We start from the raw sequence: 22,378 nt of genomic DNA on the forward strand, positions 1-22,378 counted from the left end.
GTGATTTTATGAGTGAATAGGAGTTTGCAGTCATGTTTCTCCATGCAAAGAAATAAACAAAAACCCTCACAAAAGCAATAATTAATATAATGCACTTTCTATTTCTGCAGTTTTCAAAATGAAGACTGTTTAATTTTCCTTTCTTTTAATTATCGGGCACTATTGATGATATAGAAATTTAACAAAATGCAATGACCCTCAAGCCAAGCATTTGTTTAACAACCCTAGCCAGATTTACTGCAGAGTGGAAGAGACCAAAAAGGCAATTCACTTGGACTTGACGACACAGAAATGTTGAGGTGCCACAACTACATTTCCCCCCCTGTTCTTTCATACAGGTTCCTCCAGCAGATGCCCTCTAAATCTGACCAAGTTACCAATTCCCGAATCTCTAACTAGCCTGACTCTTGGTATCTGATACATCTGCAGGGCATCAGATTGGGGGGAATCTGTCTCTTTTTTTTTTCTTGGCTCAGGGTGACAGCAATCAATTTCTCCATGTTGTTCAATCATTAGGCTTCCATTGCATTCACACACAGATAAATCTGAGTGGTTTGGAGGACAGGGGAGGACAAGCAGTTACACATAAGAATGGGAGACATTTTAATTATGCAGCCACAAAGCCTTCCAACTTTAGGGAAGACCAGCTAGAGAAGTTTCTTGCCTCCAGCACACCCAGAGCTTCCATATCCTCCTGGGCCTTCCCCCATCGTTAGCTTTCTAGTTGGGGAAAACATTTTTTTTAAAAAGCCCATTTGAACAGCATTTAAAACCACCGTTATGTTCCTTGGACCTTGTTTGTCACCAAGTAGCATTTTATTTTTTATTTTTTTTTACTTGCATATTTATGCGATTTTACACTGGGTTGTTTTAGGTTTTTGTAAGCTGCCTTGAGGGTCTACTTTGATGGAAAGGCCCAGGGTATGTTTTAAATGAATATAAAAAAAACCAACTAAATAAATCCTTGCTGTTTCAATTTAACAGGCCAGATAGAAAATCTCAAGGGTTTTTTTTTCCTTCCACACTTGTACATATCCCTTCACTGCAGCTTGTGAAAAATATTTCCCTTCTCTCTCTGGCTTCTTCTCTCCCGTGGCACGACAAAACCGCGCTCGTCAAAATCGTGGTGATAAAATCGCGGCGCTAAAGCCGCGACGTCATCACCGCCGCGACAATAGCGCGGCAACAGAAGGGCGCTTTAAAATGGCGCCGCAGCAGAAAGCCGATTTCAATTAAGGTAAGGGTTAGGATTAGGTTTAGGGGTTTGTTTTAGGGTTAGGGTTAGGGTTAGGGTTAGGGTTAGGTTTAGGGTTAGGGTTAGGTTTAGAGTTAGAGTTAGGTTTAGCGTTAGGTTTAGCTTTAGGTTTAGGGTTAGGTTTAGGTTTAGGGTTAGGTTTAGGGTTAGGTTTAGAGTTAGGTTTAGCGTTAGGTTTAGCGTTAGGTTTAGGTTTAGGTTTAGGGTTAGGTTTAGGGTACTGAGTGCTTGGGAATGCGCGGATTTGCCCTCCGCGATTATGTCATCGCGGTAGGGTCGCGTTTTTCCTTAGCGCTTAGAACGGCGCGAATTAGTCTTTGCGCTTATGTCTCCGCGGATAAGGGCTTCACGGATTTGTGGTGGAACCCTTCTCTCCATCCTCTCATTGTCCTTCCCACCTAGGCTGGGGTTTTTTTTTAATGTCTCTGAATACAGATGTATATTTGAAGAAGATTTAGGGGCTTTGCAACGAGTTTAGCATTGATAAGTTGAGTTCACAAACATTTTTTTTTGTCCTAACATACAGTATTTTAGGAACCACTAAAGTTAGTTGGATATTCTATACTGTACAAATCAGAGGGTGGGGTGGGGGGGGAGTTATCAGGAATAAGCAGGTTTCCTGAACCCAACCACTGAAAGATTTCACCTTGGCATTTAAACTGCCTTTGCTGAAATAAAAGGGCCAGTTTTGTCAGGGAGAACTCTTGAGTCAAAAATGCCCCTGCCCTTTATTTGGGGGGGTCAGTTGGGCATGGATATGAGTAGATGGGAGTAAGGTGGGCTAAATATGGTGGGGGCTGTTTTAGAGGGAACTGATGAAGAGTACAAACCCTGCCAATATGTCTATTTCGCTCTGAAAATATATTTCCGCTCTACACTATTCTATATAAGGCATTCATAACTTTCATAACATGTAGGGTCAAGTCTGCAATCCTTTGTTTGCTTACTTAAGAATCTTTTCCATTCCACCGGTCAAGCTTTATTTTGAATAAATATACAAAGGATTTGGGTGAAAGTTACTATGGAGATTCCAGACCATTAAAAAATAGCCTTTTTGTGGGGGGGGGCTTGTCTGAAGAGTAGCCACCTGTTTGTGCCACTGCACGTCTTGTGTTAGACCTCACAATCTGAATTCTTCTCCAACATGACCTGTTCCCATTTGATGACAACACCAAGCAGTTACGAAAGTTGGCATAGCTAACACTGCTATTTATGTGGGATGGTCAAGAAACAAAACACTTCACCATTTTAATCCTGGCCACACTCGTGCCATTGCTTGTAAGACGGGTTATTCTCCGCATGTCGTGGAAATGCTTTGGAAGCAATGGATGGATGGAAAAGTGGTGTCAAATGACACATGACACGTATGTGCCCACATTGCATACGTTCTCTTGCTCTGAAGATTCTTGGAGGAAGGGAAATATTCAGATGTCATCTCTAATAAAAGTTATTTCGTACGCTGACCCTAACCAGGATGTGGAGTTGAAACTTTTGGCCACCTTGGGTGCAATGGAAGATGCAACCGGTTGATCTGAGAGGGACAGCTCCAATTTGATAAAATAAATCTCTCAGGAACAAGAAGACAAACCAGCATTACAGTTCAGCCAAAGAAACAAGCAATGCCAGGCTCAAACACTCGTCCCTTTCTCCTTCCCCGTTTCTTTCTCCACCTTCCTGTTTCTTTGAGTACAGGTAGTCCTTGACTTACGATCAAAATAGAGCCCAACATTTCTGTTGTTGAGTGAGATATTTGTTAAATGAGTTTTGCCCCATTGTATGAAGTTTCTTGTCACAGTTGTAAAGTGAATCACTGCACATGTTAAATTAGTAACAGTCTGCTACTGATGCTAAGTTGTTAAGTGAGCCTTGATTCCCCATTGTCTTTTGCTTGTCACAAGGTCACCAAAGAGGTTGAACAAGACCCCAGGACACTGCAACCATCATAAATATGAGCTAGTTGCCAAGCACCCAAATTTTGATCACATGACCATGCGGATGCTGCAATGGTTGTTAAGTGGGAGAAACGGTTCTGTCACTTTTTTTCAGTGCTGTTGTAACTTTGAAAGGTCGCTAAATGAACTGTTGTAAGTCGAGAACTACCTATATTGTGTCCCTCAGGCAGTGGTGGATTTCAAAAATTGTTGGAACCTACTCTGTGGGTGTGGCCTCCTTTGTGGGAGTGGCTTGCCACCCATGTGACCGGATATGAAATTATGAATTAGTACGTAGGTCGGTCCAAGTAGCTATTCAGAAGTTAGTGGTTAGAAGCAATCGTAAAGCAAGATATGGAATTAAAACCAGAAATATTTTGTTGGCTATTTGAAAAGGATTATAATATATATTTAATTTTACACATGTTAGCAGCTGCTGGAATTGTGTTTGCACAACAGTGGAAAAACAGAGATATGTAAATGAATAAATATTACAATGTGCAGGAATAAATAAATTGACAATTAAAATCAAGAAGGCTTTGAATACTTTTTCACGTGGGATTGGTTTTAGCAATTGCCAACTAACGGAAAGAGAAATTAGAAACCCAAAAGTATGAAAGAAAACACCAATTATGTAGGGAAAGGTCCCTAAAATGTATAAGGAAATATTACTAGATCATTATTAATGCATAGATAACTGCAGGACATTACACACCCACCAGTGGTGGGTTTCAAAAAAATTTGGAACCTCTTCTGTAGGTGTGGCCTGCTTTCCGGGTCCACTGGTGGAACCTCTTCTAACCGGTTCGGTAGATTTGACGAACTGGTTCTACCGAATAGGTGCGAACTGGTAGGAACCCACCTCTGCCCTCAGGGGACAGAAACTACAATCAAGGATGGTCTTATGCTTCAATCTTTATACTCCACTTAGAAAATTTTACCTGCCCTTAAAGAGCTGTATAAGAGTAAGAAAAAGATTTATTGTTGTGGTTCGTCCTTGTGCTTTTCCTGGACATTTGGGAATATTTCATGATTTTTTCCTTCTTCTCTTTTTACTATCTTTTGCATTTCATATTTATAACATGATCCAACCAGGGAAGCAGGCAGGCCCTAAATTTAAATAAACTAATAAATAAACAAACTGAAGCTAGAACAAAGCTAGCATGCAGGAACAAAGTCAACGGGGGAAATCAAACTTGCTTAATGATGGCAGGATTCATTTAACAACTTGCAGGGATTTGCTTAACAACCTTGGTGATAAAGGTTGTAAAATCCAGTACAAGTCACTTAACAACAGCCTTGCGTAGCAACATAGATTTTGGGCCCAATTGTGGTCATAAGTCAAGGATCCACCTGTATTCGTTTTCATCTGTTCATGACCTCTTATTGGTGGCAAACTGGGGAGACAATATCCAGCGGCCAGAAAGCCATAGGCACGTAGGCAACCATTTCCTCTTTCTTGCATCGTATCCTTAGTAGGTGCTATTAGTATGTAAGGCCTTCCTCCAGAGATACACAGCATTAACGATGGGGCATTCCTCCCCACCAGCAGCTTCCAGTCTCTGATCTGAGATCTAATTCCTTGGCTCAAGGAAGCATTTAGAGACATTTTTGAAAACCGGAAACTATGTTCTTCAGCCAGGCAGCCCGTCTTCATGGTCCCCGGCAAATTCCACCGAGGAATTATTTTGCTAATAAGGCTGAAACATCCACATAGCTTTTCTACCTGCTTTTTCTCATTTGGGCTGGTTTCACATGTGCCATTGTTTTCTTTAACATAAACCTTGGTTAAAGCATTTGCCAGTCTAAGAGGCCCAAAGGGGCTTTTTTTTTTCCTTTTCAAAAGGCAACTGGACTTTCCTTGTTTTTCCTTGAAGACGTTTTGCTTCTCATTCGAGAAGCTTCTTCAGCTTTGACTGAATGGTGAAAGGGTTCGTATTCCTTGCAGTCATCTGGACATTAGCACTCTTCCTGAGAGTCACCGAGTCAGAACTGAAGAAGCTTCTTGGGTGAGAGAAGCAAGACGTCCTCAAGGGAGGACCCCCCCCCCAAAAAAAAGTCCAGTTGTCTTTTGGAAAAAACACCTTTGGGACAACCATGACCTGGACGACTGAGAAGCTCCATAGACATTTATTCTAATAGGCACAACCACCAATGGTTTTCACAAAATCATGCCTATGGTGTATAGTGCAAGAAGGACCGGATGAAAATGCAGGACAGGAAAGTACCATGCTTGTCACAACAAGAAAAACTTAAGTGTGTGTGTACCAAGGCTGAATTGGGCAGATAGTGTTATCATCAAGGCTGGATTAAATGTAATCTATAAACCATTACTTACATCTTCAGCATCTTAAAGGGACACTCACTATATAATTTGTCATCATCGTCCCCCGCATACACAAAAAAAGCTCCATCATAAAGTCTGTATATATGGTTCCCTAACAACCTACCACCACACCTTTGAGTTAATATATTATCCTTATATTTTGCTTGTAAAACAGAAAAGCTAGGTTTTATACAAAACGCCTAACTCAATACTTGGGTTAACAAACATAATTGGACCGTTCGTATCCAATAACAGGCTACATTCAGAGAATAAAACCATACTAATATGATGGCTTGGTTCACATCACACCATGATATGCTGTCCAATCCCATTTTAGCCAACTGATAACAGCCAGGCTTGGCCACAAGAAATAGCACACAACGATAGCAATTTGTAGGTACGTACAAACTCAAGTCAACCCATTCAGCCAATCCATTGCTATGCAGGCAACTCAACAAAGCTTCCATTTTCCTGGATCTTAGATTGGCCTCTACACCAGGCATCTCCAACCTTGGCCACTTTAACCCTGGTGGACTTCAACTCCCAGATTTCCCCAGACAGCAGAGCTGGCTTAAAGTGGCCAAGGTTGGAAACGCCTACTCTACATGGATCTGACCCCATTCCTGGTGGAGAGCTCTTACAATGGCTGTACTCAACTGACACAGAATGAATTCTGCTGCTGGTCCTCCTAATGTTATGTCTTTTTAAATTAATTGCGGATCGTTTTTATAAGTTGGAATATTGGTTTTTAACTTGTTTATCCCAACTGCTTAGGCGAGGTGGGTGGCCATACAAATCAAACAAGTAATACTTTTCTATAGAAATTCACACGCATTCCTATTCCAAGGATAGAGGTATAGGCATTCTGCATGAAAATCCCATGGACTTCATCACATGACTGCAGGGCACATATTGAAAGATGCAATGGATGAATAATATGACTGGAATCGATAGGGATCATATACCCCAGGACGATTTGCAAATATTTGTGTGCCGGGAGTGACTTTGCCTTTTTCTTTCTGATAAGCTTTCAGCATCTGTCTTGATCAACTAGTTATGAACTTTCTATAGTATTAAAGTTTTCTTTATGCGCGTGCACCCAATATTCTTGAAATCCAGCTGCCCTCATCCGCAGCCAGCAAACAATCATAAAGAAGGCACTGGCGATATTTTTAATGCTTTTTTAGCTCACCTTTATAATTTTTAGACATAATTCAAGGCAATGAACGTATCTAAAACTCCTTCCTTTTCCTACTTTCTCCACCACAACAACTCTGTGTGATGAGTTAGACCAGAGAGAAAGCGAATGGGCCACCTGGCTGGCTTTCATGCCTAAGATGGGACTAGCACTCACAGTCTCTTGGCGAATGGCTCAAAGTCACTCAGTCAAAGTTCATGCCTAAGATGGGACTAAAACTCACAGTCTCCTGGTGTCTAGCCTGGTGCCTTCACCACTAGACCAAGATTTAGCTCACTAATTCCAACCTCTGGCTCAGTGAAGAAATCCAGATGCTGGTGTAGGCCTTGGGTGATGGAAACTGAAGTCCACACCGATCTGGAAGCTTCTTGGGGCTTTATAAAGAAGCAGTTTTGTATTTAATGGCTTCTTGCCACTGGTTTGTACAAGCAAGAACAAATGGCCTGCAATCTGAAGCAGCTTCATTAAACACCTTCATGAAAATTAAGCCATTGTTATCTTTTTACCTAGGGGAGGGGGAACAGCAGAGGTGGTATTCAGGTGGTTCAGACTGGTTTGCCTGAACCAGTAGCAGAAATCGCCTCTATGCTGTCCTATTTAGGCCCATTTTTGAGGCCAGGAGGACGCCAGAGGTGGGTTCCTGCCGGTTCACACTGGTTCGGGTGAACTGGTAGTGGATTTTGTGACTGGGTCGCCGAACCAGTAGGAATGGCTGGCTGGCCACACCCCCGAATCAGTTTCCCGGTTGCCCATGCCGTTTCTGGCATGTTTTTTGCGCCTTTTCTTAATGTTCTGCGCACGCGCAGAGGGATTTTTCAGCAACTGCGCACGCATGCATAGCACGCAGCGAACCGGCAGTAATTCATTCCTGGGGCATGCGCGAGCAAAGCACATGCGTGGAAGGCCAGGCGCATGTGCGGAAGGGGCGTGTGCGCCCATGAAGCAAGTGGGTGCACGTGCGGCAAACCAGTGGCGACAAAATGTGAAACCAACCGCTGGGGGGCAGCATACGGTAAGCAGGTAAGTAGCTTATCCCGCTTTAGCTAGTCATGAATATGGGCAATCAGGTACAAGTTGGCAATGATGGGTTTGATCTCTAACGCAACACGCTCATCAAGATCCTTTCCTCCCCGCCAGCCTCTCCTTTCACACTCAGGAGCCTTGAGACAATTCCGCTTGGCCTGTGTCCACGTCAGGAAAGCAGCCATTTTACTTTTGCTAACCAACGTGAACCCACCTGGTGTTTAACTGCCAGGGGGAAAAGGACATGTTTTAAAAAAAACAAATACAGAGGGGTAAATTTGGAGACTTAAAACTCCAAAGAAGGAGACTGAAATCAGATGGCAGAAAAGTGCAAGGGTTAGCTTGATGGGAAATGCAGATACTCAGATCAAAAAGGATTTCTTGCACTGAGAAAGATGTGCAGTCAGCAAAACGGAAGGCAAAGCAGTGGGGACGGATTCGAAAGGAAGGCAGAAGAACCGACAAGCCTTTGCTCTTGGGAATTTCACAACAGTTGCTGATGCCTCCTAGCTTCTTCCATCTTTCCTTGGTTAATTGGCAACGCTCATACAAAATTCTCAATGTTGCCTACTCAAGGGCTCGGTGTAAATCCTAGGAGCTCCGAAAAAAAGGAGACGTCCAGAAACTTTGATTTCTAGTGGGACTCGGTTAGAATTAGGCAGGACAAAAAGTAAGGGGTGGAAACTAATCAAAGGGAGTACTAAGGAGAAATTCCCTGACAGTGAGAACCGTTAATTAGGTGGGACTGGCTTGCCTCCAAAAGTTGTGGGTGCTCCATCACTGGAGGTTTTCAAGAAGTGACCAGTCGTTTGTCTGAAATAGTAGAGGATTTCCTGCCTGAGAGGGGATTGGACTAGAACAGTGTTTCTCAACCTTGGTCACCTGAAGATGCTTGGACTTCAACTCCCAGAATCCCCCAGCCAGCAGAGCTGGCTGGGGAATTCTGGGAGTTGAAGTCCAAGCATCTTCAGGCGGGCCAAGGTTGAGAAACACTGGACTAGAAGACCTCCACGGTCCCTTCCCTCTCTGTTATTCTGTTATTCTCTAATGGGGAACCGTCGGCCATCATGCAGGAGGTGTTTTGGGAAACGGAGCGTGATAAAGAAAGGATCAGGGTATGAAAGGGAGAGGAAGAGAAAGGAAGGAAGGAAGGAAGAAAGGAGGGAGGCAATAAGGGAGGCAGGTGGGATGAGAAACACAAGGTAGGAAGGCATCGCAGAAGGAAAAGGGACAACATAGAAGGACTAAAAACTTCAAGCTAAGAGTCACACATGTCCGAGGTGCCTGCTTGGTATGTCTGGGGAGGATCAGAGGCACCCCCTTTGTCGGCATTAGCTTACATCCTGGCCTACGCCATTTCTGGTGACATCTGGACCACTTCAATGGTGGCAAAAAAGGTGCATCATCCATATGGATGGAGGAAGCTGGACCCAGCGACGGAAAGAGGCGAGCAGAGGTTGAGGGTTGTGGAGACTTGGAAAAGCTGCCTCGGTAAGAGAAGATTTTCTACCCTGCCCTCATTCCCCTGCTTCACACACACACACGCGCACACACACACACACAGCAGCTTCAGCACTGACCCCCTCTCTGCACCATCACCAAGGCCAGTCCCTTGGGAAGACTGTCCTCCTCCCCTTTCCTCCCCCCAATCCTGCTGACCCTGGCGCGTGGCTGTGCCCGGAGGCTCGGCTGGAACAAAGGGCCCAGAGCTTGGCCAATCAGGGTGTGCAGCTCTCCTGCCGCTGACCTTTTTATGATTATTATTTAAGGGAAAAAGCAGAGGCAAGGAAAGGAGGAGGGGGAGGAGGAGGAGGAGGAGGAGGAGGAGGAGGCAGCAGGAGGCGGCAGGGGAGGGGGAAGAGGAAGGGAGCTTTGCAAAGGAGAGCTGGCCTCTCGGCAGCCACTTTATGGAAAATACCCCTACATGGCTCACGGTCGCCCAAACTCCCTGCCCGGCCTCTTGGGAGTCCATGTTGCCTGGGATCAACCAGGCCGTGACCCAACAGGAGAGCGTTCGTGTGTTCAGTAGCCGTAAGAAAGCCCCTGGCGGCCTCCTCACTCAAGAAGGTTGGAAGGGATGAATATGTTGCCCCCCCCCCCACAGCTGTGCTAGCAGAAGGGAACAGATCCCTCGATTTTCACTCAGGACTGTTCCTTGGTCTGTGTAAAGGATCGCCACCATCTTACACTGGGGTCAACTGGCCAATTCAAGGAATATTTCACTTCTGGAGCAAAGCTAGAGAACCTTTAGAAATGACCCTCTCTGATTCCTCATCCGCAGAAGCCCAAGGTTGAGCAATACCGTTGTTAAATGTAGCCATCTTTCTTCCCTCGCCTCCCCCCCCATAAAAACCAGCTTATATAGCTACATCCCTTGACCACGCTAGCTTGTGTCCTCCATATATTGACCAAATCCTTTCTTTTTTTTTTAACTCCATGGCTTGGATATCCACTCTACCCCTAACATATCAAAGATTGGACCAAGAGCTAGCACCAATAATAACTGACAATTGCAAGGTGTACATGAAACACACATATAGAATGTTTCTGTGCTAACAAGATCTTGTGGATCTGAGACAGCAGAGAACTATCATCATCATCATCATCATCATCATCATCATCATCATCATCATCATCATCGCAACAGCTTTCTTGACCGAGTTATAGGTAAAAATAGGCATGTGGAAGAGATCATGGCTTTCCAGTGCTGTGAATGGCCTATCAGGGTATGAATTTAAAACTCAATGAACCCTTCTCGTGGTTTAAGACACTTCTGGGTTCAATTCACACAATGCTTCTGGTTAAGTTAACTGGGATTGTATAGTTTGGGAGAAATATACCCAAAGTCAGCTTTGGGCCACAGACTGGTCGTTCAGTTCAAGAATTCTTGTCACAAGAATTGAGCTAGTTTGGTCTAGTAGTTAAGGCAACTAGGAGAGGGTGAATTCTAGTCGCACGTTAGGCCTGAAACCAACCTGGGTGACTCTGCGCCAGTCCTTCTCTCTCTCTCAGCCCACAGGCTCTGGAGACAAGCCCTGTCAGTCAATTCCTATGGCAACCAAATGGATCAGCCCTTGGCAACCAATTTTGTTGTATTGTATTGTATGTAAGTACAATGACAATAAAGATTATACTTATACTTGATTGGGGGGGAAAGCAGACCCTGCACTTGTGGGGAAATGCTAGGAAGAAAAAGACAGGTTTTGGGAGATGTTACTATTTTAAAGAAGACCATCGTAAAACTATAATACGGTTCATTTCTTTGAGCACCAAACATGGTGGCTGTGTTCCCCTCACCTGGATCTAAGGCTTAGTGTGTTGTGTAAACTCAGCATCACAATGTTCCCTGAGCATTCATATGTGAATTCAGGAAGTATAAGGCATCCACTGTTTGGTCATGTGGCAGTCGTGCCGTGGAAATGGTGGTGCGAAGCAAATATTATCACCATGTCTTTGAACTGTTCAGCTGGCTTTGGTGTACTTTATAGCTTCTAAGTACCAGGAGCCTCTCATAAAGCATTGTGTAGAATATAAAGTTTATATTTCATTATAAAATAGCATAGCAAAATCCCAAGCAACCCATGTTCACCCAATTTCTCTCTGCGTTTGGAAATTTGTCCTTCAAATTCACAAAGGTTTCATGCTTATAGAAGACTCCGTATGTTATTAGCAAATATATTACTTGCTAGTGTCAACTGAGTAGAAAGGAATTCAAAATATAACTTATGTTCGGAATTCCCCCCCTCCCAATAGAGACATGTTTTGATTTTAATCAGTCCTCAAAGCAAACAAAACAAAATTTCCGATGCAAAACTGTGGAACCCAAATCAAAGTTTAGTCAAATGAAAAATGTAGAGGTGAAATTCAAATTTAAATCTCAGCAGCTGCCAATAGGCATGGTTGCTCAAATCTAAAACTGTACATTTAGGGAGGATTTTAGAGGCATGGTTTTAATCTGATGAAAGTATATCAAAGGTGGTCTTTTAAATTTTTATTCTTTTGTAATGGACATAGGGATTGTTTTATTTTCCACTGCAATACCTTTATTCTTCTCGCGCTCTTTCTCATATTTTGGCCATTTAATGTACACAGACAAGATACTAAAAACGATTTGAAGTGCACATTTGTCTAACTTAAAAGCTTTCTACCTTATCCTATTAGTAAACCAGGCAATAAAAGCATTATCCAATTATGAACACCTGAAGTTTTAAAATACAGCATCGAAAAGGACATTTTAGTATGTGGATTTTTTTAATCTACCAACTGTTATTTCTTTAAAAACATCTCAGGGGTTTTCACTGAAAATAAAGATAAGAGGAAAGAAAGCCAAATCTTTTAATAACACTTTTTTTAAAAGGACGAAGAAAAACACATATGAATCACAGCATAAAGCCACTATGCAACATTTAAGGAGATACAATCTTATGAGAAATCAGTGATATGCACACACACACACACAGCAACACAAAAGTGACATAACCCCAGCCTCAGCATATCTGGCTGGCCATCTGGACCTGCATTTCAGACCGAATTCTCCAAATAGGTTTACCAAAACCAAGAAACTACCAGGTCCTCCTAGCATTTGGGGAATCTCAGCTGCCTTCTTGATTGTGTTTTTCCTTTTCCCTCCTGTGTGTAATGCGAACATTGATCCCCAAAATAAAAATCATCTACAAATGTGGTACTCAAAGTCACAGTCATCTTTCGCCTCTCCTCACCTCCCCCTTTTTCCTGTGTAAAGAACACTCAAGTTTCCTATACCTCATTGCAACAACTTCAGTGCTTGGTTGAGGTTTTGGGATTACCCCCATTTCCAGCCCTACCTAAGAAGGTACCAAGGGCACAGACATTCATACATGTGCGTGTACACACACACATTTACTACTCTGCCCAGCGAAAGAGAGAGAGAAAGAGAGAAAGGATGTGGGGGTGGAGGGGGGCAGTTACTACAGGCTGGAAAATCGATTTCTGCTTCTGAACAAGCTTCACTTCCCAGACCTCCAGGTTCATTAGCACGGACTGGGCTTGACACCAATACAATTTCCACACCAAGCTGGCTGCAGCAGAGCTGGGGGGAGGGGTGTACACAGAGGGCCAGCTCTGCAGCCACTTCTCTGAACCCCCCCACCCTGCCAGCCAAGGAGGAGGAGGAGGAGGAGGAGGAACATGTCAAGAGCAGATTCTGCAATCGCCTCTTGGTTTTTATTCGCCCAGATCACATCCCAGCCTGCCTTTTGCACCTTCTTACGGTTCTTTCCCCATTCGGCCATGGATGTCCCACTGCCCATATTTCTGACCCTTCCCCATTCCTAGCAACTCCTAAATCTCATCTGTCCAATCTATGAGGAAAGATGACTCTCCCAGGATCAGCTGGGTAATAGTAGAAGCATCCGTTATCCAAATGCCTGCTTCTCCTCTTAACTTTGGGAAGCAGGAGATAAAAAGAGTGAAGAACAGGAGAGGCCACCATGAATGCCAATGCTGGCATACTGCATCCATCAGGCCCCATCCAACCCACCACCTCATAATCTTAAGAGACAGAAGATACATTCTCCCCAAGGGCACTTAAAAATGTCTTTCGTAGATTCAAGAGACTCCAGCTCCCAAATAAATCACCCCTGTTGCTTTTTGATCTAACCACTAGTCTCCCATCAACCATCCTTCCCTGCAGGGTCGGCCTTGCCAACCCACTCTGCTTATCTTTGGACTTCAGTGCCCATGGTTGGGGCAGTACGGGAACACAAAAATCTGTTTAATAACCACTTAGATCTCTGTGGATGATGGGGGTGAGGAAGAGGAGGAGATGGTGATAGGCATAATGTTTTGAAGCAGCTGAACAAAAGGAAGCAGAGCAACTTCCTATCAAGAGTGGAGATTAAACCCCTGGATTGGGGGCCTGAATGTTTGAAAACTGGGGAGAGCAAGAAGCCCAGAAACATTCTGCAAAGTGGGGAGGGGGAAATAAGGGTGTTTTTTTTTTAAAACCACCGACCAGGCATATTTATTGCCCCCACCTAGAGAAATCCATGGGGACCAAGAATGGAGGTTCACAAGTCCAGAATTTACTTCAAAGTAACTAGAGGGGGACTCTGTGGGAATCATTAACATGGAAGGAACTTGCTCAGTTTTAAACAGGAGCATGTAAACTAAAGGTATCTGATTAAACAGAATGGTGCTCTGGTGGGGAGACGGGGCACCACTGACAACTTAAAACAGAAATTACTGGATGGCAGTAACTGTATGATGGAGGCTGTACCTGAAATTCCAAGCAGGTATTGGGGGGAGGGGGAGGCAGAATTTTGATGTGCTGAGACAAATGAGAATTGGGGGGGGGGTTCTTGGGGTTTCTGTTAGCATCTCACAGGTGCCTCCTCTCTACCCCTCACCTCTGCCCCCCAATTCCCCTTGGTCCTGGAAAATTCTCCCCCTCCTCCAAATTTCCAAAAAAAACACCTCCCGATCCGCCGATCAGTCAAAACCTTGGTTTGTTTTCCAACCTTCGGAACCTCGCAGAACAATTGTGGGGGGGGTGCGGGAAGCTCTTTTAAGGGGATGGGAAACCACCGCGGTTACATTTCTGAGGCTGCTGCTGCTGCTGGGATCGCGACGGCTGGGGGGGGGGGAAGCAGGAGCCAGCCGGTTCTTTCGTCCCCCCCCCCCACTCTCTCCTGGCCAGCCAGAGAAGGGCTTCCCTCCCCATCCCCGCGTTTGCCGGGTCCTCTTCCGACCGGCGCCTTCGGCCGGCAGCAGGCTCTTCCCGCTGCTGTTGCTGCTGCCGCCGCCGCCGCTACCATCCACCCCCTCTGCCCCCCACCCCCTCCGTCTATCGACCGCAGGATGCCGGCGCCGGAGGTTCGATACGGAGCAGTGACACTCCGGATCAATACCGCCTGAATAAAAACCCGCTCGCCCCTCGCCACTTTCCGCTTTCCCCTCCTTTCCTCTCTCGCCTCCTCTTCGGCGGCCGGGCGGGAAGAGTTTGGGGGCGCCTTTCACCGCCTTGGCTAGGCTTCAGCGGCCGGGCCGGGTGGGGGGGGCTGTCCCGCGCCCTCTTTGGGGGGCTCCCTTTCCCTCTCTCGCCCGGCTTTCTTCCTCTCGCTTCCCTCCTTACCGTTTGCAGAGCGCAGGGCGAGCGGCGATTTGAGGCGCCATCCGTGCTCCGGGCCGGCGGATCTTTGGAAGACCAAGGGGACCGGTAGAGGGATGAACATTGCGAGGACCTGTGAGTGACACTCCGCATAACCCCACGGAGGGAAAAAATATAAAGATAGAGAGAGAGAGAGAGAGAGAGAGATAAGGATGGGGGGGCAGGCGAGCGGCAAAGGGAGCCGGGCGCGGGGTGGAGGGTGGGGGGGAGACACACGCCGGACGGGGGACGATCTCCCGAGAGTGACAATCGGCGGGGGTGGGTGAGGATGGGAGAGGGGGTGGGAACGGGACAGAGCTCGCCCTTCTCCCCCTCCAACAAGGCTCCGCTTTCGGCGCTTACACACGTGCGGGCAGGGGTCTGGAGCCAGACCAGTCTGTGAGTGTGTGTGTGTGTGTGTGCGTGCGTGTCCGCCTGGCAAGGCCGTGTGGGCTTCGGTCACTCGACCGGGACCCTGCGGATCATTTTAAGGCTTTTGCAACAACAAAAAAAGAGGGGGGGGAAGGAAAGGGAAGTGGGAGAGCATGCATGCGTGCGCGTGTGTAAAACACACCGATAGCCCCCCACAACGCCTGTGAATGCGTGTTTGTCTTGCCCCCGTTCAGAGACCACTGCTCTTCCCCCCCCCCCACCTTAGCCTGGTCCGAATTTCTCCTCTCCCCTCTTCGCCTGGCCCCCTCCCATCACTCCCAGCCTGCGATTCCCACTTTATTGTCTTCTCCGTTATCTCTCGCGCGCTTCTCCCCCCCCTCGCCCCCTCCCTCCCTCCCTCTCTCCTTCCAACCACCCCGCTTTGACAGATGACATCCAAGCGGGCGACTTGCCGTCCCTCGCAGTCCCCCCCCCCCGCGGGCTCCTCCGCTTCCAATATCCCCCCCCCTTTTTTTTTCTTTCTTTCTTCACTCTTTGCACAAGTACAGTCCTTACCCAGACAAAAGCAATTACTCCTTAGGTGTAAGCTTACTGTGGGTGTAGAAAAAGAGGAGGGGGGAGCAGAATTGGGGAAAGGGAGAATTAACAGAAAAACACACACACGCACCCGCCCCTCTCCCAGCAAATAATCTTTCTTTTGCCTGCCCTTCCGTCTTCAAAAATTAACACCAACACACGCGCGCGCGCGCGCTCGCACACACACACCTGACACCTTCTTTGCGGGTCAAACTCCGCTTTGGTGGCGCTAAAAATAAGCCGCGTTAATCGCCGCGGAGTTTCTCCTCCGGCTTCCTTAAATTAACGTGTCACCGCTAACACCCCCCCCCCACCTCACCCCCCACCCCGCCGCCAATCGCGGCTCCTTTCAGGTTTATTATTACGGGAGAGATTTACACGGATAATCACTGCAAAGCACCGCGATAATAAAGGGGTGACCTTCCCGCTCCCCCCCCCACCAGCCCCCAGGATACATAATTAGGAGGGGTTTTTTTTCTTATTTTTTTTTTGCAAGCAATAATTCTTCCCCGCCACCGGCTTCCACCCTGCCGGCCTTCGCTTGCTCCCACTTTCGTTGCAGAGTTCAACGCCGCCTTCGCCTCTCCCGTTTTGACCCGCTCGTGCCTCCGGATGAGAGAAAGTGAGGCCGAGCAACTCCTCCGGATCCCGGGCGAGCTTTCGCCTCGCCGCCCGGTTCTTCCACGCCCAGGCAGGGCCTCGTGGCCCACCGTCGCCTCGACCCCCCCCCCAGAAAAGACCCCCGAGAGGGAGATCGCTGCTGCTGCTGCTGTTGCTGGCGCCGCCGCCCCGGGCGGACGAGGGCCTTCCGCCTCCCCTCCCTTCGGCCCCCTTCGGGGGTCAAAGGAGGCCAGGAGAGCGCTCCAAACTGGCCGTGGGGGCCGCCGTGGCTTCCCCGAAAGGGCTACCAAGGACGGAGGCCTCGCGTCTCCTCCATTCGGCCACGCAGTTCTTTGCCCCCGAACCGCCATCGCCTGCGGGCAGGAGATTCCGACTAATCGAAATAAGAGCGAGAGCCACTTTCTGTTTTTCAGCGTTTGGGAGAAGGGAAGCGGGCAGGAAGCAGGTCCTTGCCTCTTCGCTGTCCTCTACTACTTTCCTTCTTTCACTCCCCGGGCCTTTCTGCCTTAAACCCACCGGGTTGAACCGAACCGCGAAGGGCCCAGGGCCAGCCCATTCCCCCAAACCCAACGCTGCTCGCAATTGCCCCCACTTCAAAGATCCTAATATTTCCTCTTCCTCAATTCTCCCGTTTAAAAGGTGGACCTTACTCTAATTCCGCAACCCCTGAGTGGCAGCATCATATTTCGAACCGGTGGCCCAAAGGAAACCCACCGCCAAGGCTATTTTTGCATCCCATTTGAGAGCTCCCCTTTTGTGCATCATTTGACACCCCCCACCCTTCCTTCTCCTCCCCACCCCCACCCTGGAAAGTAGACCAAGGAGGCTAAAGGGGGGGGGGGAGAATGTATATAGGAGAGGAATGTGTATAGTGAGTGCAGTAGGGAAGACAGAAAGAAAGAAAGCCGGACTCAGTATATGAAAAGGACACGAGTGAGGGTTGGTGGTGGATGGACAGAAAATGTGATGGAAATATATTACTGACAGGGAGAAGGAGAGAGGGGTGTATATATATTGTGTGATATAGAAAGAGATCAGATTGATGGTGGGGCAAATAGATGAATATGTATGGGGCAGGAGGTGGGGGGGGAGAGGATTTCGCCAGAGTGAAAAAAGAGAGGAGAGAAAATAGCAGAAACAGGAGGGCAGTTATTTGATTCAGGACTACGGTTTGGAGGTCAAAAATTAACTGCCGCTAGCATCAAAGTATGTGGTGGGTGTCTTGGGAGGGTTAATATGTCCCTTCTCTCTTTTTTTTTCTCTCCTGGTGCCTAGGTCACACAAAAAAAACAAAACACACAGGACACACCTACGCAACCCCAACCCATTGTAAGAGATGTTTCCCCCCTACATTACAACAAAATCCAAAACAGAGGTTTGGGGTTTGCCATTTGATTTCCTCGGAAGAAGGAAGAGGCTGCAGTTGCATTGCGTTCCTGCTTCCAGGGAGAAGAGAAAGGTCTGTACACTGCTAATAATAAATCACTGCTGGAAAGAGGAGCTGAGTTATCACAAATCTGCCACCCACCCTACAAAAAAAGGAGAGAGAGAGAGAGAAAAAAGAAACCGTACAAAGCAGGGTCACCTAATAAGAAGTGGGCTGTTTTCACAAGGGCCACTTCAACCAGTAAAAGTGCCACAGCCCCCACATGGGTCATTTAAATGTACCTTGAGAGTCGTGTTGTGTCCCACTTCCTAACCTAGATTAACAAGATTCAAAATGCTGCTGCTTCCCAGACGAGGGTGGCCTGTGAAAAAATGCTTTTCTCTCTCATCTCCAGAGGCCTCCTCTCCCCCTTCCCTTTCAGCCCAAGCCAAACAGAAATACTCTGCTCTTTAAAAAAAAAAAAATAATACGGTGGTGGATCTGTTATTTTTTTCAATCCCCACCTATTCTGTACTAGCGTGTACTTGGACAGGCACAATAGGGAAGCAAAAATTGAACAGGGGTGGTTTTTTTATCATGCAACCTGCTCCAAATCCCTGAGACCAGAAGGGGAGAGAGGTAAAAGTAACTCTTTAAAATAACTGCTTTCCAATATAATGGCTGCCCAAAGTATTTACTATTACCTTTATGTATTCTTTCAATTCATACTCCTCTTTTTTTTTCTACAGAGGTATTCAAGTATGGGAGAAGATAAAATCAGAGCTGGAAGGGAAGATGGCACGGGGAATAATGGATAAAAAGAGGGGTTTTTAAAATACACACATATATATATAGCCTAACGTTCAATGTGATTCTTTACGTGAGCTCAAAGCCAGTGGGATTTTCAACTATTTTTTTTCCCTCATAAGCTGGTTCTCCTTCATGCTATATCACAAACTGGTTTTAAAATTGTTTAAAAACTAGGGCCTGCTTGATAACAGTTTGCTAAAGCCCTTTTCAGTGAAAGCACCCCTTCATGCTGTTCTCTGGGCCTTCATTCTTCTCCAGAGAACATACAGAGGTGCGCATGTGTGTATGTGCTAATTAACCCAGCTTTCTAGCTGCAGTTCAGAGACACTCGAGTGCAAAACGGTTTTCCACACAATTAAAAGATGCAGATAATAACTACACACACTGCATGGAGCTGCATCCTGTCTGTTTCTTAGAAGATGAAAGAAGAGGCATTATCCATATGTGGGTGTTGGGCTGGACAGAATGTTTCCTGCTACTCAGAATTGTATGGGCAGACTAAATTCCTAGATGCTTGCATCCAATTAAAAAAAATGGATGCAGCAACAGGTTTTTTGATGGGGAAATAATTTTTTAAAAGGATCTAATTACCTAATTATTAGCAACAAACACGATTAGGGGCCTGGGGGCTGAAACAAATAAAGGAGCGTTGATGGAATTGGGTATATCTAGTTTAATGAAAAGAAGGACTAGGGGTGACATGATAGCAACGTTCCGATATCTAAGGGGATACCCCAAAGAAGAGGGGGTGGGTCTATTCTCCAAAGCACCTAAAGGCAGGCAAGAAGCAATGGATGGAAACTAATCAAGAAGAAAACCAACCTAGAAGTAAGGAGAAATTTCCTCACAGGATAATTAATCAGTGGAACAACTTGCCTCCAGAAGTTAGTAATAGGGGCTCCATCACTAGAAGAGACTGGACAACCATTTGCCTGAAATGATATAGGTCCTCCTGCTTGAGCAGGAGGTTGGACTAGAAGACCTCCAAGGCCCCTTCTAGCTCTGTTATTCTATTATCCATAGATCTTTCTTGCTAAACTAAAGCCATTACATCTTTCTTTATCTGAATTGTTTAAATTAGAACTAGTAGCACCAGGCCAAAAAACAAACTATTTAAAAAATGATCACAGAACATGTGTATAGATGAGCTGAAATATTAAAAACCATCATGTAAAACAGATGAGAAAGCATTCTTGCTGTTTTTGCCCTGTGCAGTTCTAAATAATATTCTTGCTTTTATTTAGAATTTTTTTTCTCCTTCACTGAGAATTAAAGATTTGGAAATATGCAACACCCCTCCCATTGCTAACCTATTATCTCTTCGCCTTTTAAACAACTATTAGAATGAAAAAGATGCCATTTCAGCTCTCCTCCTACACAAAGTTAACCTATGCTTAATAGCAGCCTAACCCCACTCCAAAACTTTGGAAGTTTAAAGAGCTGTGTAACCCAAAACTGTAAAACATCAATAAGGATTTGATTTTTTTTTCTTCCATAAAATTATCTAATAGGTTTTGTGGACTCTCTGAAAAAGATGCTAAAAATGAGTAATGGTTCCTTATGGTTCTTAATTCTAGAGCCTTGCTGAAGTTCTGAAGCTTTTTGTGTTTTTTTTTAAATGCTGTTTACTAATTTCCCAGCAGTTACAGAGAAAAACCTTAACAGAGCCTTGAAAGGGAGAGGTAATCCTTTCTTTAAAGGGATAAATTTAATCAGAATGGCTCTTTCTCTTTCAGAAAGTAAAATAAAATTAAAAGGGCATTGAGGCAACAAAGAGAGAAGAATGGAAGATGGACTTCCTTTGTTGATACAGAATACTCACTAGGGTGTCATCACTGAATGTAAGAGAGGGAACATCATCTTTTTTCCCTTTCCTTTTTTTTTTCTTTTTAGGGTGCAAGTGGGGAGGTATTTAAAAAAGCTTTCTATCCTCAGTGCAAAGAAGTGGAGATATTTTTAAAGAAAACAACAACGATTGCTGCAAAAAGGATGGCAGGGAAGTGCCAAAGGAAGCATTGTCTGTAACACAGAAGAGAAACATCTGGGCCAAACCTTCAACATGTGGGTGGCAGGGTCTCTGTGTTCTGCGTTACTTTATTCCTGTCATGGGTATTGATGTCAGCAGGCTTTGGGGACAATCCTTTCTACTTTTAGCAAAAACATCATCCTAAATCTTCACACCTTTTCCTCAAGAGGCCAATAAAACTGGGCAGAAGGCTGGTGTGCAGGGAAACCCCACTCGGTAATAATCTATGTCACTTTCCTAAAACTGTACGGTCTGTTGCTTCGTGCATGCAAAACACTCAATAAAGGCAATTCTGGATTTTTAAACGTGGAACAGGAGAATGCTGTTTATTTGAAAAGGACCACAGAATCAGGGGGGCCACTAAATGAAACACATACTCTATAGGAATCGGATGCATATATATATATTTAATCTAATTATTCTGACTCTGGATTAGAGACTAATAGAGGAGGCCAAGGCCAAATTCCTTGCCACTTCAGAGAAACTCTGTATTGTAGCAATAGCAATAGCAATAGCAGTTAGAGTTATATACTCTATATATAGTGGAAGGCTGAGTCAACCCTGAGCCGGTGAGATTTGAACTGCTGAACTGCAGATAGCAGTCAGCTGAAGTGGCCTGCAGTACTGCACTCTACCCACTGTGCCATTTCGGCTCTATCTATCTATTGTAAAGGTTTGGTTGGATACATGAAGTTCTGTTCTCTATCCCAGCTCTTCCATGTGGATTACAAGCAACGTTACAAACCTGAGCAAAATAATTGGATGGTGATCATGGAGGTTATGTGGTTATTTATATAGCTTTTTTAAAAAACCATCTCTGGCCATCGAGCAACGATGGAAGAAAGTGTACAGGCAACAAAAATCCCAGCACGCTTTACCACCAACGGTCCCATCAAGTTTCTGCTCATTTTTGAAAGCCTGCAGGACACCAAAGGAACCACTGTCCAGACACCGCTGGAATTCCTAGTGCCTTCATGCATCTTTCAATCCCATTACTTAGCATTGTATCTTCTTAAACTAATCTGAGAAGATTAACTATAGTAATACCTGATATACAGACCCCCATCCTTTCTTTAAGCATCCACAGAGAGAACTAGCATCAAGTATTTAAGGGTTGGGAAACCAAACGCCCAAACTTTCTTTCATCCTCCTTTGGGGGTGCCTACAAGGTCCATTAACTACATATGGTCTCTTGATAAAACAGGTCCTAACATGCCAGTCAAAGCTACCATGTTCCTCCAAACTCCCAGCTTCCTTCCATGCATTTCTTGGTTAAATTCCTATTTTAAACTTCCTCCTGGAGTTCAAGATGATGATCATAGCACTGTCTCCTCCAACTTTTCCCTGCACAACCATTCTAAGAATTGGCTGAAAGAAGAAGGTTCAGTCAAGGCAATGAGTTTCCATAACAGGGTGAGCCAAAATTTAGGTACTCTCACTGCTGGTCCAAAACTTAATCCACTACGCTACTCCCGTGGATTCTTGTTTACTGCTACTGGCTAGATAAGAAATAGTAGGACGGTTTTGAAGAAAGGACAAAAGATAATTTCAGGAGTGGACAGTCAATCTGTGAAGAGTAACAGTGGCTTTTGTCTAGACTGGAAATATCTGCTTTCTGGAATACATGCTCAAAAATGTAAAGATTCATCCCCGATGCTCAAGCCTCCTTGTAAAGTAGCCAAAGCCATCACTGTCTGCAAGGAAAACCATCTCTCCCTCTTTCTCTC

The 22,378-nt window shown here is 45.4% G+C and overlaps 1 protein-coding gene and 1 long non-coding RNA gene across 2 annotated transcripts in view; one reads left to right on the plus strand and one right to left on the minus strand.

The window, feature by feature from the left end:
• The window catches only part of POU2F2 (POU class 2 homeobox 2), a 77,619-nt gene extending 62,675 nt beyond the window's left edge, over positions 1 to 14,944 (minus strand). The window contains exon 1 of the mRNA XM_087728142.1: positions 14,845 to 14,944. Coding sequence (XP_087584268.1) covers positions 14,845 to 14,944 — 100 coding nt within the window. The remainder of the gene's footprint in view (positions 1 to 14,844) is intronic.
• Positions 14,818 to 21,093, plus strand: LOC148042924 (uncharacterized). Its single transcript, XR_015698386.1, has 3 exons — positions 14,818 to 14,955; positions 17,725 to 17,908; positions 18,565 to 21,093. It is a non-coding gene; the product is annotated as an uncharacterized LOC148042924 (long non-coding RNA).
• Positions 21,094 to 22,378: the final 1,285 nt, after the last annotated feature.

Source organism: Thamnophis sirtalis, unplaced genomic scaffold (assembly GCF_051295495.1).
Source record: "Thamnophis sirtalis isolate CommonGarterSnake01/CBP01778 unplaced genomic scaffold, rThaSir2_p1.2 scaffold_13, whole genome shotgun sequence".
NCBI classification, from domain to species: domain Eukaryota; kingdom Metazoa; phylum Chordata; class Lepidosauria; order Squamata; family Natricidae; genus Thamnophis; species Thamnophis sirtalis.